Below are 18,590 nucleotides of genomic sequence, written 5' to 3'. Positions count from 1 at the left end.
CACTGAGGCAGTGAGTTCAACCTGGATTCGATCAATAGTTTAGAGGATAACGTCGGATAGGTCTGGGTTAGGTCTGGCATTTGCCGTCATCTGGCTCATACTTTCGCATCTTTCGGATACATGTTGGCCAGATCCCGGGGTTTTTCTGGTTTGGATCACGTTGTAGTGTGGTATCACACTGAATACCTCTTGGCCAGATCCAGGGCTTTTTCTGCTTTGATCACGTAGCAATGTGGCACCACACTGAAACAATGAGCTACACCTGTATTCGATCAATAATTTAGAAGATAACACCGGTTAGGTCTGAGTAATGCCTGGTATTTGCCATTATCTGGCTCCTACTTTCGCATTTTTCGCATACTTGTTGGCCAGATCCTCGGCTTCTTCTGTTTTGGATCATGTTGAGATGTGGTATCACACGGAAACAGTGAATTATCCTCGACTCGATCTATATTATAGAGGATAACACCGGCTAGGTTTGTGTTAGATCTGGTATTTGCATTCATCTGGCTCATACTTTCGCATTTTTCGCATACTTGTTGGCCAGACCCAGGGCTTTTTCTTGTTTGATCACGTAGTAATGTGGTACCACACTGAAACAGTTAGAGAAACCTGGACTCGATCTATATTTTAGAGGATAACACCGGTTAGGTCTGGGTTAGTTCTGGTATATGCCCTCATCTAGCTCATACCTCCGCATTTTTCGCATTCCTGTTGGCTAGATCCTGCGCATTTTCTGGTTTGGATCGCGTAGTAATGTGGTGCCACACTGAAACAGTGAAGTAAACCAGGATTCGACCTATATTTTAGGGGATAACACCGGTTATGTTTGTGTTATGTCTAGTATTTGCCATTATCTGGCTCATACTTTCGCATTTATCGCATTCTTGTTGGCCAGATCCTGGACGTTTACTGGTTTGTATCACGAAGTAATTTGGAACCACACTAATACAATGAATTAAACCTCGACTCGATCTATATTTTAGGGGATAAAACCGGTTAGGTCTGGGTTAGGTCTCGCATTTGCCGTCATCTGGCTCATACTTTCGCATTTTTCGCATACTTGTTGGCCAGATCCTGGGCGCTTTCTGGTTTCAATCACGTAGTAATGTGGCACCGCACTGAAACTGAGAGATAAACCTGGGCTTGATCTATATTTTAGAGGATAACAGCGGTTAGGTCTGGGTTAGGTCTGGTATCTGCAATCATCTGGCTCATACCTACGCATTTTTCGCATACTTGTTGGTCAGATCCTGGGCTTCTCTGCTTTAGATCATGTTGAAATGTTGTACCACACTGAAACAGTGAATTAAACCTGGTTTCGATCTATAGTTTAGAGGATAATACCGGTTAGCTCGTGGTTAGGTCTGGTATTTGCTCTCATCTGGCTCATACTTTCGCATTTTTCGCATACTTGTTGGCTAGGTCCTGGGCTTTTCTGGTTTCGATCACGTAGCAATGAGGTATCGCACCGAAACAGGCAATTAATCGTGGTTCCCATTAATATTTTAGAGGATAACGCCGGTTGGGTCTGGGTTAGGTATGGCATTTACCATCATCTGGCTGATTCTTTCGCATTTTTCGGATGCTTGTTGGCCAGATCCTGCGTTCTTCAGTTTTGGATCATGTTGAAATGTGGTACCACACTGAAACTGTGAATGAAACCTGGATTCGATCTATATTTTAGAGGATAACGCCGGTTAGGTCTGGGTTAGGTCTGGCATTTGCCGTCATCTGGCTCATACTTTCGCATTCTTCGTGTATTTGTTGGCCATATCCTGGGCTGATTCTGGTTTGTAGCACGTAGTAATGCGGTACCACACTGAAGCAGTCAATTAAACCAGGATTCGATCGATATTGTAGAGGTTAACATGGGTTTGGTCTGGGTTAGGTCTGGTATTTGCCCTAATCTAGCTCATACCTTCGCATTATTCGAATACTTCTTGGCAAGATCCCGGGTATTTTCTGGTTTCGATCACGTAGTAATGTGGTACCACACTGAAACAGTGAATGAAACCTGAATTCGACCTATATTTTGGGGGAAAACACCGGTTATGTTTGTGTTAGGTCTGGTATTTGCAACCACCTGGCTCATACTTTCGCATTTTTCGCATACCTTTTGGCCAGAACCAGGGCTTTTTCTGCTTTGATCACGTAGCAATGTGGCACCACACTGAAACAGTGAGTTAAACCTGTATTCGATCAATATTTAGGAAGATAACAACGGTTAGGTCTGGCATAGGTCTGGCATTTGGCCTCATCTAGGTCATACTTTCGCATTTTTCGCATACTTGGTGGCGAGATCTTGGGCTCTTTCCGGTTTGGATCACGTAGTAATGTGGTACCACACTGAAACAGTGAATCAAGCATGGACTCGATCTATATTTTAGAGTATAACACCGGTTACGTCTGGGTTAGGTCTGGTATTTGCCCTCATCTGGCTAATACTTTCGCCTTTTTCGCATACTTGTTGGAAAGACCCTGGGTTGTTTCTGATTTGCATCACGTAGTAATGTGGTACCAAACTGAAACAGAGAGTTAAACCTGTATTCGATCTATGTTTTAGACGATAACACCGGCTAGGTCTGGGTTAGGTCTGGTATTTGCACTCATCTGGCTCATACTTTCGCATTTATCGCATTCCTGTTGGCCAGATCCTGGGTTTCTTCTGGTTTCGAATCACGTAGTAATGTGGTACCACACTGAAACAGTGAATTAAACCTGGATTCGATCTATATTTTAGAGGATAACACCGGTTAGGTCTGGGTTAGGTCTGGCATTTGCCGTCTCCTGGCTCATACTTTAGCATTTTTCGCATACTTGTTGGCCAGATCCTGGGCGCTTTCTGGTTTCAATCACGTAGTAATGTGGCACCTCACTGAAACTGAGAGTTAAACCTGGGCTCGATCTATATTTTAGAGGATAACACCGGTTAGGTCTGGGTTAGGTCTGGGTTAGGTCTGGTATTTGCAATCATGTGGCTCATACCTTCGCATTTTTCGCATACTTGTTGGTCAGATCCTGGGCTTCTCTGCTTTAGATCATGTTGAAATGTTGTACCACACTGAAACAGTGAATTAAACCTGGTTTCGATCTATATTTTAGAGGATAAATCCGGTTAGGTCGGGGTTAGGTCTGGAATTTGCTTTCTTCTGGCTCATACTTTCGCATTTTTCGCATACTTGATACTGGTCTTTTCTGGTTTCGATCACGTAGCAATGAGGTACCGCACCGAAACAGGCAATTAATCGCGGTTCCCATTAATATTTTAGAGGATAACGCCGGTTGGGTCTGGGTTAGGTATGGCATTTACCATCATCTAGCTGACTCTTTCGCATTTTTCGGATGCTTGTTGGCCAGATCCTGGGGTTCTTCAGTTTTGGATCATGTTGAAATGTGGTACCACACTGAAACTGTGCATGGAACCTGGATTCGATCTATATTTTAGAGGATAACGCCGGTTAGGTCTGGGTTAGGACTGGCATTTGCCGTCATCTGGCTCATACTTTCGCATTCTTCGTGTATTTGTTGGCCATATCCTGGGCTGATTCTGGTTTGTAGCACGTAGTAATGCGGTACCACACTGAAGCAGTCAATTTAACCAGGATTCGATCGATATTGTAGAGGTTAACATAGGTTAGGTCTGGGTTAGGTCTGGTATTTGCCCTAATCAAGCTCATACCTTCGCATTATTCGCATACTTCTTGGCAAGATCCCGGGTATTTTCTGGTTTCGATCACGTTGTAATGTGGTTCCACACTGAAACAGTGAATTAAACCTGGATTCGACCTATATTTTAGGGGAAAACACCGGTTATGTTTGTGTTAGGTCTGGTATTTGCAACCAGCTGGCTCATACTTTCGCATTTTTCGCATACCTTTTCGCCAGATCCAGGGCTTTTTCTGCTTTGATCACGTAGCAATGTGGCACCACACTGAAACAGTGAGTTAAACCTGTATTCGGTCAATATTTAGGAGGATAACAACGGTTAGGTCTGGCATAGGTCTGGCATTTGTCCACATCTAGGTCATACTTTCGCATTTTTCTCATACTTGTTGGCCAGATCTTGGGCTCTTTCCGGTTTGGATCACGTAGTAATGTGGCACCGCACTGAAACTGTGAGTTAAACCTGGGCTCCATCTATATTTTAGAGGGTAACACCGGTTCGGTCAGGGTTAGGTCTGGTATTTGCCCTCATCTGGCACATACTTTCGCATTTTTCGCATACTTGTTGGCCAGATCCTTGGCTAATTCTGGTTTGGCTCACGTAGTAATGTGGTACCACACTGAAACAGTCAATTAATCCAGGCCTCGATCAATATTTTATAGTATACTTCCGGTTGGGTCTCGTTTAGGTCTGGGATTTGCCATCATTTGGCTCATACCTTCGCATTTTTCGCATACTTGTTGGTCAGATCCTGGGGTTTTTCTGGCTTGGATCACGTACTAATGTGCTACCACACTGAAACAGAGAACTGAACCTTGACTCGATCTATATTTTAGAGGATAACACCGGTTAGGTCTGTGTTAGGTCTGGTATTTGCCCTCCTCTGGCTCATACCTTCGCATTTTTCGGATACTTGTTGGCCAGACCCTGAGCTTTCTCTGGTTTGGATCACGTTGTAGTGTGGTACTACACTGAAACAGTTAATTAAACCTGGATTCGATCTATATTTTAGAGGATAACACCGGCTAGGTTTGTGTTAGATCTGGTATTTGCATTCATCTGGCTCATACTTTCGCATTTTTCGCATACTTGTTGGCCAGATCCAGGGCTTTTTCTGGTTTGATCACGTAATAATGCGGTACCGCTCCGAAACAGGCAACTAATCTTGGTTCCCATTAATATTTTAGAGGATAACGCCGGTTGGGTCTGGGTTAGGTATGGCATTTACCATCATCTACCTCATTCTTTCGCATTTTTCGGATGCTTGTTGGCCAGATCCTGGGGTTCTTCAGTTTTGGATCATGTTGAAATGTGGTACCACACTGAAACTGTGAATGAAACCTGGATTCGAAATTATATTTTAGAGGATAACGCCGGTTAGGTCTGGGTTAGGTCTGGCATTTGCCGTCATCTGGCTCATACTTTCGCATTCTTCGTGTATTTGTTGGCCATATCCTGGGCTGATTCCGGTTTGTAGCACGTAGTAATGTGGTACCACACTGAAACAGTGAGTTAAGCATGGATTCGATCTATATTTTAGAGTATAACACCGGTTAGGTCTGGGTTAGGTCTGGTATTTGCCCTCATCTGGCTCATACTATCGCACTTTTCGCATACTTGTTGGCCAGATCCTGGGCTTCTTGTGTTTTGGATCATGTTGAAATGTCGTACCACACTGAAACAGTTAATTAAACCTGGATTCGATGTATATTTTAGAGGATAACACCGGTTAGGTCTGGGTAGGTCTGGTATTTGCCCTCATCTGGGTCATACCTTCGCATTTTTCGGATACTTGTTGGCCAGACCCTGGGCTTTTTCTGGTTTGGATCACGAAGTAATTTGGAACCACACTAATACAGTGAATTAAACCTCGACTCGATCTATATTATAGGGGATAAAACCGGTTAGGTCTGGGTTAGGTCTGGCATTTGCCCTCATCTGGCTCATACTTTCGCATTTTTCGCATACTTGTTGGCCACATCCTGGGATTTTTCTGGTTTAGATCACGTTGTAATGTGGTACCACACTGAAGTAGTGAGTTAAACCTGGATTCGATCTATATTTTAGACGATAACACCGGCTAGGTCTGGGTTAGGTCTGGTATTTGCCCTCATCTGGCTCATACTTTCGCATTTATCGCATTCCTGTTGGCCAGATCCTGGGCTTTTTCTGGTTTGGATCACGTTGTAGTGTGGTTCCACACTGAAGCAGTTAATTAAACCTGGATTCGATTAATATTTAGGAGGATAAAACCGGTTAGGTCTGGCATAGGTCTGGGGTTTGGCCTCATCTATGTCATAATTTCGCATTTTTCGCATACTTGTTGGCCAGATCCTGGGTTTTTTCTGGTTTGGATCACGTAGTAATGTGGTACCACATTGAAACAGTGAATTAAACCTGGATTCGATCTATATTTTAGAGGATAACACCTGTTAGGTCTGGGTTATGTCGAGTATTTGCCCTCATCTGGCTCATACTTGCGCATTTTTCGCATACTTGTTCGCCAGATCCTGGGCTTCTTCTGTTTTGGATCATGTTGAAATGTGGTACCACACTGAAACAGTTAATTAAACCTGGATTCGGTCTATATTTTAGGGGATAACACCGGCTAGGTCTGGGTTAGGTTTGGTACTTGCCCCCATCTGGCTCATACATTCGCATATTTCGCATACTACGTGGCAAGATCCTGCGTTTTTTCTGGTTTGGATCACGTTGTAGTGTGGCGCCACACTGAAACAGTTAATTAACCCAGGATTCGATCTATATTTTAGAGGATAACACGGGTTACGTCTGGGTTATGTCTGCCATTATGTATTTGCCATTATCTGGCACATACTTTCGCATTTTTCGCGTACTTGTGGCCAGATCCTGGACTGTTACTGGTTTGGATCACGTAGTAATGTGGTACCACAGTGAAACAGTGAATTGAACCTCGACTCGATCTATATTTTGGGGGATATAACCGGTTAGGTCAGGGTTAGGTCTGGTATTTGCCCACATCTGGCTCATACTTTCGCATTTTTCGCATACTTGTATTCCACATACTGGGATTTTTCTGGTTTGAATCACTTAGTAATGTGGTACCACACAGAAACAGTGAGTTAAACCTGGATCGATCATTAATTTAGAGGATAAAACGCGTTACGTCTGGGTTATGTCTGGTAAATGCCAATATATGTCTCATACTTTCGCATTCTTCGCATACTTGTTGGCCAGATCCTGGACTTTGCTGGTTTGTATCACGTAGTTATGTGCTACCACACAGAAACGGTGAGTTAAATCTGGATTCGATCAATATTATAGATGCAAACACCGGTTATGTCTGGGTTAGATCTGGCATTTGTCATAACCTGGCTCATACTTTTGCATTTTTCGGATACTTGTTTGCCAGATCCTGGGCTTTTTTAGGTTTCCATCACGTTGTAATGTGCTACCACACTGAAACCGTGAATTGAACCTTGACTCGATCTTTATTTTAGAGCATAACACCGTTTGGGTCTCCTTTAGGTCAGGGATTTGCCATCATCTGGCTCATACCTTCGCATTTTTCGCATACTTGTTGGCCAGAACCTGGACTTTTTCTGGTTTGGATCACGTTGTAGTGTGGTACCACACTGAAACAGTTAGTGAAACCTGGACTCGAACTATATTTTAGAGGATAACACCGGTTATGTTTGTGTTAGGTTTGGCATTTGCCCTAATCTGGCTCATACTTTCGCATTTTTCGCGTACTTGTTGTCCAGGTTCGTGGCTTTTTCTGGTTTGGATGACGTAGTAATGTGGTACCACACTGAAGCAGTGGGTTACACATGGATTCGATCTATATTTTAGAGGATAACACTGGTTATGTTTGTGTTACGTGTGTAATTTGCCCTCATCTGGCTGATTATTTCGCATTTTTTGTGTACTTGTTGGCCAGAGCCTGGGCTTTTTCTGGTTTGGATCACGTAGTAGTGTGGTACCACAGCGAAACAGGCAACTAAACCTGGTTCCGATTAATATTTAAAAGGGTAACGCCGGCTAAGTCTGGGTTAGGTCTGGCATTTGCTATTATCTAGGTCATACTTTTGCATTTTTCGCATAATTGTTGGCCAGATCCTGGGCTTTTTCTGGTTTGGATCACTTAGTAATGTGGTACCACACAGAAACAGTGAGTTAAAACTGGATTCGATTAATTTTTTAGACCATAACACCAGTTATGTCTGGGTTACGTGTGTGATTTGCCCTCATCTAGCTGATACTTCCGCATTTTTCGTGTACTTATTGGCCATACCCTGGGGTTTTTCTGGTTTGGATCACGTTGTAGTGTGGCACCACACTGAAACAGTTAATTAACCCAGGATTCTATCTATATTTTAAGGGATAACACGGGTTACGTCTGGGTTATGTCTGCCATTATGTATTTGCCATTATCTGGCTCATACTTTCGCATTTTTCGCGTACTTGTTGTCTAGATCCGGGGCTTCTTCTGGCTTGGATCACGTACTAATGTGCTACCACACTGAAACAGTGAATTGAACCTTGACTCGATCTATATTATAGAGGATAACACCGGTTAGGTCTGTGTAAGGTCTGGTATTTGCCCACCTCTGGCTCATACCTCCGCATTTTTCACATACTTGTTGGCCAGATTCTTGGCTTTTTCTGTATTGGATCACATTGTAGTGTGGTACCACACTGAAACAGTTAGTGAAACCTGGATTCGATCTATATTTTAGAGGATAACACCGGTTATGTTTGTGTTAGGTCTGGTAGTTGCCATCATCTGGCTCATACTTTCGCATTCTTCGCATACTTGTCGGCCAGATCCGGGGCTTTTTCTGGTTTGGATCTCGTAGTAATGTGATACCACACTGAAGCAGTGGGTTACACATGGATTCGATCTATATTTTAGAGGATAACACTGGTTATGTTTGTGTTACGTGTGTGATTTGCCCTCATCTGGCTGATTATTTCGCATTTTTTGTGTACTTGTTGGCCAGAGCCTGGGCTTTTTCTGGTTTGGATCACGTAGTAGTGTGGTACCACAGCGAAACAGGCAACTAAACCTGGTTCTGATTAATATTTAAAAGGGTAACGCCGGCTAAGTCTGGGTTAGGTCTGGCATTTGCTATTATCTAGGTCATACTTTTGCATTTTTCGCATACTTGTTGGCCAGATCCTGGGCTTTTTCTGGTTTGGATCACGTTGTAGTGTGGTACCACACTGAAACAGTGAGTTAAACCTGGATTCGATCAATAATTTAAAGGATAACACGGGTTACGTCTGGGCTATGTCTGCCATTATGTATTTGCCATTATCTGGCTGATACTTTCGCATTTTTTGTGTACTTGTTGGCCAGAGCCTGGGCTTTTTCTGGTTTGGAACACGTAGTAGTGTGGTACCACAGCGAAACAGCCAATTAAACCTGGTTCCGATTAATATTTAAAAGGGTAACGCCGGCTAAGTCTGGGTTAGGTCTGGCATTTGCCATCATCTAGGTCATACTTTTGCATTTTTCGCATACTTGTTGGCCAGATCCTGGGCTTTTTCTGGTTTGGATCACGTTGCAGTGTGGTACGACACTGAAACAGTTAGTGAAACCTGGATTCGATCTATATTTTAGAGGATAACACCGGTTATGTTTGTGTTTGGTTTGGCATTTGCCCTAATCTGGCTCATACTTTCGCATTTTTCGCGTACTTGTTGTCCAGATCCGGGGCTTTTTCTGGTTTGGATGACGTAGTAATGTGGTACCACACTGAAGCAGTGGGTTACACATGGATTCGATCTATATTTTAGAGGATAACACTGGTTATGTTTGTGTTACGTGTGTGATTTGCCCTCATCTGGCTGATTATTTCGCATTTTTCGCATACTTGTTGGCCATATCCTGGGCTAATTCTGGTTTGGCTCACGTAGTAATGTGGTACCACACTGAAACAGTCAATTAAACCTGGATTCGATCTATATTTTAGAGGATAACACCGGCTAGGTTTGTGTTAGATCTGGTATTTGCATTCATCTGGCTCATACTTTCGCATTTTTCGCATACTTGTTGGCCAGATCCAGGGCTTTTTCTGGTTTGATCACGTAATAATGCGGTACCGCTCCGAAACAGGCAACTAATCTTGGTTCCTATTAATATTTTAGAGGATAACACCGGCTAGGTTTGTGTTAGGTCTGGTATTTGCAATCATCTGGCTCATACTTTCGCATTCTTCGCATACTTGTCGGCCAGATCCGGGGCTTTTTCTGGTTTGGATCTCTTAGTAATGTGATACCACACAGATAGAGGCACTTAAACCTGGTCTCGATCAACATTTTAGCGGATAACGCAAGTTAGGTCGGGTTTCAGTCTGGGATTTGCCCTTATCAGGCTCATACCTTCGCATTTTTCGCGTACTTGTTGGCCAGATCCTGGGCTTCTTCTGTTTTGGATCACGTAGTAATGTGGTACCACAGTGAAACAGTGAATTGAACCTCGTCTCGATCTATATTTTGGGGGATATAACCGGTTAGGTCAGGGTTAGGTCTGGTATTTGCCCTCATCTGGCTCATACTTTCGCATTTTTCGCATACTTGTTGGCCACATACTGGGTTTTTTCTGGTTTGGATCACTTAGTAATGTGGTACCACACAGAAACAGTGAGTTAAACCTGGATCGATCATTAATTTAGAGGATAAAACGCGTTACGTCTGGGTTATGTCTGGTAAATGCCAATATCTGGCTTATACTTTCGCAATCTTCGCATACTTGTTGGCCAGTTCCTGGACTTTGCTGGTTTGTATCACGTAGTTATGTGCTACCACACAGAAACGGTGAGTTAAACCTGGATTCGATCAATATTATAGACGACAACACCGGTTATGGCTGGGTTAGATCTGGCATTTGTCATAACCTGGCTCATACTTTTGCATTTTTCGGATACTTGTTTGCCAGATCCTGGGCTTTTTTAGGTTTCCATCACGTTGTAATGTGCTACCACACTGAAACCGTGAATTGAACCTTGACTCGATCTTTATTTTAGAGGATAACACGGGTTACGTCTGGGTTATGTCTGCCATTATGTATTTGCCATTATCTGGCTCATACTTTCGCATTTTTCGCGTACTTGTTGGCCAGATTCTGGACTCTTTCTGGTTTGGATCACGTAGTAATATGATACCACACAGATACTGGCAATTAAACCTGGTCTCGATCAATATTTTAGCGGATAACGCATGTTAGGTCTGGGTTAAGTCTGGTATTCGCCATCGTCAGGCTCATACTTTCGTATTTCTCGCATACTTGTTGGCCAGATCCTGGTCTTTGTACGGTTTGGTTTACGTAGTAATGTGGTACCACACTGAAACAGTCGATTAAACCTGGATTCGATCGATATTTTAGAGGATAACACCGGTTATGTTTGTGTTAGGTCTGGGTTATGCCCGCATCTGGCTCATACTTTTGCGTTTTTTTGCATACTTGATGGCCAGATCCTGGGCTTTTTTTGGTTTGGATCACGAAGTAATGTGGTACCACACTGAAACAGTGGGTTACTCCTGGATTCGATCTATATTTTAGGGGAGTTTTGGACTCGGGGCTCCACGGGTGTTGCGGGGGGGGGGGGAGATATGGGTGAGGGGTGATGGAGGAGGGGGCCTGCGCGTCGGAGTGGGGGGGCCCGTGGTGGGTCCGTCGGCGCGACGGGGGGGGGGGGCCGACAGTCGGAGTGGGGGGTCGGTAACTATTACCGACAGTCGATAATTGGTATCTACGGTCTGTAATTAGTATCAACTGTCGATAATTGTCATTAACGGCTGGTAATTAACAGAGGTTAGAAAATGAAAGAGGGAAATTGCCTGGTATCGATAAAAAGGGAAGGGGGGATAAATTAGATGCAGCTGTTGAAAAGAAGTGGTAATTATCAAAGGTAATTATCAGAGGTCGATAAAGTGGAGGTGGGGAAAGAAATTAGACGCCTTTTGACTATTTCGAAAAAGTAATATATTTAATTTTTTATCACAATTCAGTGCAAGTATAAATTGTGTAATTTTATTCCACAAAAATTAGATACGGTTTTTATTTTTAATTACTAATAGCATCATATAAAATGTTATTCAGCGCATATGCCAACAGCTCGCAATCTACAGGTGAATTTTTGTCGTAATATTCACGAAGGATTTTGTCTGCATCACGTTTACGCATAATACTATTGCGTTTTAAAATATTTGTAAATTCTTGGTATTTCTCACCAACATAATGCGCATTTTGTCATAGCCACGAATATGCATGCTCGATGCACTGTTCCAGCTCGAATAAAAATAATAGAGTTGTCGGTTTCATATACATGCAAGCAGCATGCAATTTCACTTGTACAATGTTCATATCACGCATTGCTACAACCGTAAGCACCAAATCACAAATTGATAACGATGTTGGAGAAGGAGCTGATAGCACATGTTGTTTGATATCCTCGCGTTTCTGAATAAACACCATCCATGTTGGGTAACACTGCAACAATTTATTTCCTCGAGTATCGCCAAGTATAATTTCCACGGTGGATACAGGTCCTACACCGATTGCAATATCCAAATACTTGTATGCTGTGGATGTGACGGCAAACCTCCTTCCCAGTATATGAGGCGTTGAATGCTGTTTCTTGCTACTGTTACATGTAGAAAAGTAAATAAAGAATAAAAGGTAAGTAATGACAATAAGTAATGACGATAAGAAAAAATGGATAAGAAAAATGGTGATAATAATACTTAATCATTACTTGTGCATGCTGTATCGCAAGGAATGCAATAATTCATTTTTTCAGAAAAAATTTGAACGTAGAATTCAATAGATAATGTTTCACGACGATACTATCGAATGAGAGTGAATATTGTACAGCACTTAAATGCAACATTGCATCATATGTATCAGGGGAAGCGGGTGGTGCGTAGTGGGGGGAGGAATTTTTTATATCACATGTTCTTCTTCTGCGGAAAGTGCAACTTTTGTAAAAATGTCTTTTAGATTACCTTGAACATGTCTAAACATGCAACTTCTGCAAAGCGTATAACATTACATTCGCAGAATGATGCAACCAAATAATATTCTTCGCGACATAGATCATTTCTTTTACATTCATACTATACCCAATAATTTTTATGGGATCCACGAATTGTGCGAGCTATTGTGTCCTAATCATTTTACGTACACGCTGTTCATCTTGTTATTTTATGTCGCATGTTCTTCTTCTTCTGCGAAAAGCGCAACGTTTTTTGCAAGGCGTTTTAGATTTCACTGAAGACGTGCAAAAACGCAACTTCTGCAAAACGTATACACTGCATTCACAGACAAAGAATTTTGTAATATATGTATATATATATATATATATATATATATATGGAGACCCTTACCGTGGGAAAAAATTAGATATCATGTTTTGATGATTTAAAAATATGATATATTTATTAAAGCATTGAATAATTATGTTACAAAACATTACTTTTATGGATCCACGAATTGTGCGAGTTATTGAGCCCCAACCATTTTACGTACACGTTGTTCCCCTTCTTACGCAATACTTTTTCAACTAGATATACGTCGGAATTTGCAACGCGTTGCAACTCGTGTTCGATCCATGAATTGTGCGAGTTATTGAGCCCCAACCATTTTACGTACACGTTGTTCCCCCTTCTTACTATTTTATGTTACATGTTCTTCTGCGAAAAGCGCAACTTTTTTGCAAGGTGTTTTAGATTACACTGAACATGTGCAAAAAACGTATACAATACATTTGTGGACGAGCACGCGCAAAAAAACACAACCTCTGCAAAACCTATAACAGCGCATTCGCGGACACAGATTTCTGTAATATATCGCGAGCATCACCGAAAGCATCATCGGAAACAGTAATTTTTGTAATATGTCGTATGCATCACTATACACATTAACACAAAAGACGGCAGTATGGATCATCAAGAGCAGGAGCTGTACGAGCAAGCCGCTCAATTAAGGTCGATGGAAGAATACAATTTATGGGAACATCGATTTGGCGATTATCTCGATTTGTTGGAGGAACGAAGCCGAATCAAGAGACTGCGACTCTCAATCGGTGAAAAACAATCATTGATTGCTCGTATCGCTAGATTAGAAGGTCTAAAAGATTCGACACGCAATCGATTTGTACATGCGGGTGCTGGACATAGTGCAAGACTCAGATGGCATGAAATTGATACGGCTTTCGTTAACCGTATATTGACCGGTGCAGTGATAAATTCTAACCACATAGAACTTTGCAATTTTCTCGAAGATGCAAGGGATATTGTAGTCGATCATGTGCGAAACATTGTGCTGAAACATGATAGTGTAAAAATAAATACTATACTTAACGGTGAATTTGTGGCTGGTAACAAATGTGCAAACAAAAGTGTTAACACGAAAAACTGTGAACTTTTTCACTTGTCTGACCTACGCGAATGGTACGATTTACGCGTCATCGAACCCATTCTAGCATCCATAGACGAGTTTCAGGAACGCGATAGTGGGTGGGCGCTGTCGCGTATACTGAATTTAATTGTTAATGTAAATAAATATATGCCGATGCATGCAGGACGTGCCATACAATTACCGCGAGAGATACGACTAAAGAAAGCAGTGATCAATGTATGCTCGACGGACAATGCATGTTTTGCGTGGTCGGTGGTGGCCGCTCTGTATCCAGCCGAAAGTCGCGTATCTCTGGCATCGTCATATCCTCATTATACAACAGTGTTGAATATCCAGGATATTGAATTTCCAATGACATTGAACCAAATTAAAAAGTTTGAACATATCAACAACATCTCCATCAATGTCTATACCATTGAGAATAAGAAGGTGTTACCAATACGAGTCACCGATAAGAAGATGGAAAGACATGTCAATTTGTTGTATTTAGGAGCAAACGACGTGGGACATTTCACATGGATTAAGAACTTATCTCGCCTCGTATGCACACAATTGAGTAAACATAATGGCAGGAAATACTTTTGTGATAGGTATGTATATAATAAATCTTTTAAATATTTTATGTTAGATAAAAATTATGTCTCTTATTGCAGATGCTTACACTACTTTAGTTCGAATGAGAAGCTGGAAGCTCACACCATGGATTGTGAGAAGATGAACGATTGCGCAATCATATTGCCAACTGATGATTGCAGTAAGTGGCTCAGCTTCAGCAACTACAACAAGAAAAAGCGTGTTCCGTTTATTGTGTATGCCAATCTGGAATGCATCCTGGAGAAAACAGATACTGATCGAGAAGCGTCAAGATACACGAACCAGCATCATCGAGTATTTAGCGTGGGATATTATGTGCGGTGCTCGTACGACGACTCGTTATCTACGTTTCAATGTCGTCGCGATCCCGATTGCGTATCATGGTTTGTGAGACAACTTCAAGATTTGTCACATCGTGTAAAGTCTATTTTATCGATCAATGTACCCATGGAAAATTTATCAGCTGAACAATTACGAAATTTTAATATGGCAACACACTGTCATATATGCGAAACACCGTTTACGCGAGATGATAAGCGGGTACGCGATCATTGCCACTTAACCGGTCGATACAGAGGTCCTGCACATTCAAATCACAATCTAAATTATAAAGACGCGTTTGTCATCCCCATAGTCTTTCACAATTTATCCGGTTATGATTCACATTTTATTATCAAGGAGATAGCCACAGCATTTGAGGGTGATGTCACTGTATTGCCGATAACAAAAGAGAAGTACATTTCATTTACAAAATGGTGCTTCCCACTGCGCTTCGCACATACCTTAGGGCTTGACTTACATAACTTGAAATTACACGGTCCGAGTTTCAAAAATTATCTGCGGAAGATTTTGATTTATTGACGCGAAAAGGGGTGTTTCCGTACGAGTACATTGACTGTGTCGAAAAGTTGGACCAATCCTGTTTACCATCACGCAATTCATTTTACAGTTCCTTAACTGGCGATACAGTATCCGAAAACGACTACGCACACGCTGTCAACGTGTGGAAGCGGTTCTCCATTGAAACGCTCGGCGAGTATAGCGATTTGTATATGAAGACGGATGTCTTGCTGTTGGCTGATATTTTTGAAAATTTTCGCAATAGTTGCATCGCAAGTTATGGACTCGACCCCACGCACTATTATACTTTGCCTGGTTTTACGTGGGATGCCATGCTGAAGCATACACGTATCAATTTCGAACTTCTTACCGATATCGACATGGTCCTATTTATCGAACGTGGTATACGTGGTGGTTTGAGTCAATGTTCCAACAGACGCGCGTGAGCCAACAACAAGTACATGCAGTCGCACGATCCATCGCAACCGTCGTCCTATTTAATGTATTTCGATGTAAATAATTTGTACGGCTGGGCAATGTGTCAACCATTACCATATGCCAATTTTCAGTGGGCCAACAACAAAGATGTAGATGTAATGGCCGTAGCGTTAGACTCATCGATGGGGTATATTTTGGAAGTCGACCTGGAGTATCCGCAACATCTGCATGATTCGCACACTGACCTACCGTTCTGCCCAACACGTGATAAACCGCCTGGCAAGTGCCAGGAGAAGCTCCTCGCGACTCTATACGATAAGAAGCGTTACATAATACACTATCGCAATCTGCAGCAATGTATTCGTCACGGCCTTCGTGTAACTGAAGTTCACCGCGTATTACGATTTTCCCAATCCCCATGGCTTCGCGATTACATCGAACTAAATACAAAGTTCAGAACTCTTGCTACAAACGATTTTGAGAAAAATTTATATAAGTTAATGAATAATGCAGTGTTTGGCAAAACCATGGAGAATGTGCGCAATCATGTAGATGTCAAATTAGTAACGAAATGGGGAGGGAGATATGGTGCAGAGGCACTGATCGCTAAGCCAAATTTCCATAGTCGCAGCATATTTTCGGAAAACCTAGTTGCGATCGAACTACATAAATTGTTCGTAAAATTTAACAAACCAATCTATGTGGGTATGATATATCTAAGATTTGTTTGTATGAATTCCATCACGATTACATGTTACCCACACATAGGCATAAATGTAAAATTATGTACACCGATACAGACAGTCTAATCTACTACATCGAGTGTGACGATATTTATGAACTTATGATACGCGATATTACCCGCTTTGACACGAGCGATTATCCCACAGATAATCGATATGGTATTCCGCTTACTAATAAGAAGATACCAGGTTTAATGAAAGATGAAAATAATGGTGCGATTATGACCGAATTTGTTGGATTGAGAGCGAAGATGTATGCCATACAAGTCGATGGTAAGAAAGATACGAAAAAGGTGAAAGGTGTCATGAGTAATGTTGTAGCGCGAACTATAACATTTGATGATTATGTGCAATGTTTGATGGGTGAGGTTGAAAAGATTCGTCACCAATCGTGTATAAAATCCATGTTGCATGAAGTGTACACGGTATCAGAAACAAAAATTGCTTTGAGTCCATACGATGACAAACGATATATTGTACCATATTCAACCAAGACGCTGCCATGGGGGCATTATAAAATACCGCTTTAGACATACCAGTATACATATGTTTGTAACACCATAAAAGATCCAAGAACGCAAAGATTGCAGAATGCTGTGGGAGAAGCTGAGGGTATGCAATTCTACTAATGTTTGTAGATACGAGCGAGTACCACTCCCATTCTTAAGAAGACCGAGTCCTCCCCCACTCGAGTAATGCACTATATAAAGAGTTGTACGACCAGTCCATGCCATTTATAGCAGAAGTGATTTGTAAGTTTTTACATAAAAAAATAAAAAAAATTTAACAATGGTTGCTGACAAGTGGGATGAAGGTATGTAAAACAGGAATAATTTTTATCACATTAGTTTGTACCATATTTAACAATCACAATTACAAAATATAATATTCTAATATGAACATTCTCCCCCCGCAGCAAGAGTCAGCCTAGATGACACCGGCTCCTATGCGGAGACAGTATTATTAGCATCCCAATACAATATTATTAGTAAGAGGTGTTGTTTATGGGGAGGCAAATGCTATCGCCGAAGAAAGGAACGACAGCGAATTTGCAAACAATGTTTAAATGCGCTGCCGCAGCATGAGGCAATTCAATATGACCGCCAACCAACGCATATTCTTGTGATGGTGTCGATGTTTGACGAAGAAAACAATATATTATATTGCAGTCAATGCGGTATAGAAATATATAAATATGCAGATTCAATACACTGCATGGGATGCGTTGATGCGTTTACAAAAATTCCATTGCATCGAGTATCGCGACAAGCGATAATAGTCTGCGAAAATTTGCAATAGCATATATATTTTAATCATCTTATATTTTAATCATTTTATATTTTAATCATTTTATATTTTTAATCATTTTTTATATTTTTTAATCATTTATATTTTTAATCATTTTATATTTTTAATCATTTTTTATATTTTTTAATCATTGTATATATTTTTATTTATATTTTTATGTATGTATGTATTTTAATTATATATTTTTTCTTATTAATCCTTTTTGTAATTATAGTATGTAATAAAAACAATTTATATACATGGTATTGTGATCAGTGTCTCCACACATCTCCCTCGCCCCAATTTGTTATTAATTTTACATTATGAAAAGAGTAAAAGTACTACGAAGGAGGGGAAAGAAATTGATGTAAATTACACTTTAAAACAAAAAATACATTTATTTCTGGTATTTCAACCACCAGTTGTATAATTTAAATACATTTTTGTAAAGCACAAGTCTTTTCATGGTTGTTGGATTGCAATGTATTAGCACGATCGAGATTTTTCAAACACTTGATATCTTCGTAATCGACATCAATGGTTTTAGATTTATTCTAAAGTTTATAATTTTATAAAAAGATACATTTATTTCCAGTATTTTAACCACCATTAACTA

At 41.0% G+C, this 18,590-nt stretch overlaps 1 protein-coding gene across 1 annotated transcript; it reads left to right on the top strand.

Moving 5' to 3' along the window:
• Nucleotides 1–14,096: 14,096 nt before the first annotated feature.
• LOC143348731 (uncharacterized) lies at nt 14,097–17,618 on the top strand. Its single transcript, XM_076779328.1, has 3 exons — nt 14,097–14,662; nt 14,726–15,206; nt 17,604–17,618. Exons 1-3 carry the CDS (start codon nt 14,220–14,222, stop codon nt 17,616–17,618), a joined length of 939 nt encoding a protein of 312 aa, XP_076635443.1. The 5' UTR covers nt 14,097–14,219.
• Nucleotides 17,619–18,590: the final 972 nt, after the last annotated feature.

The sequence above is a fragment of the Colletes latitarsis genome, chromosome 12 (genome assembly GCF_051014445.1).
Source record: "Colletes latitarsis isolate SP2378_abdomen chromosome 12, iyColLati1, whole genome shotgun sequence".
Classification (NCBI taxonomy): domain Eukaryota; kingdom Metazoa; phylum Arthropoda; class Insecta; order Hymenoptera; family Colletidae; genus Colletes; species Colletes latitarsis.
This window is presented reverse-complemented; position numbering and strand designations above follow the sequence as displayed.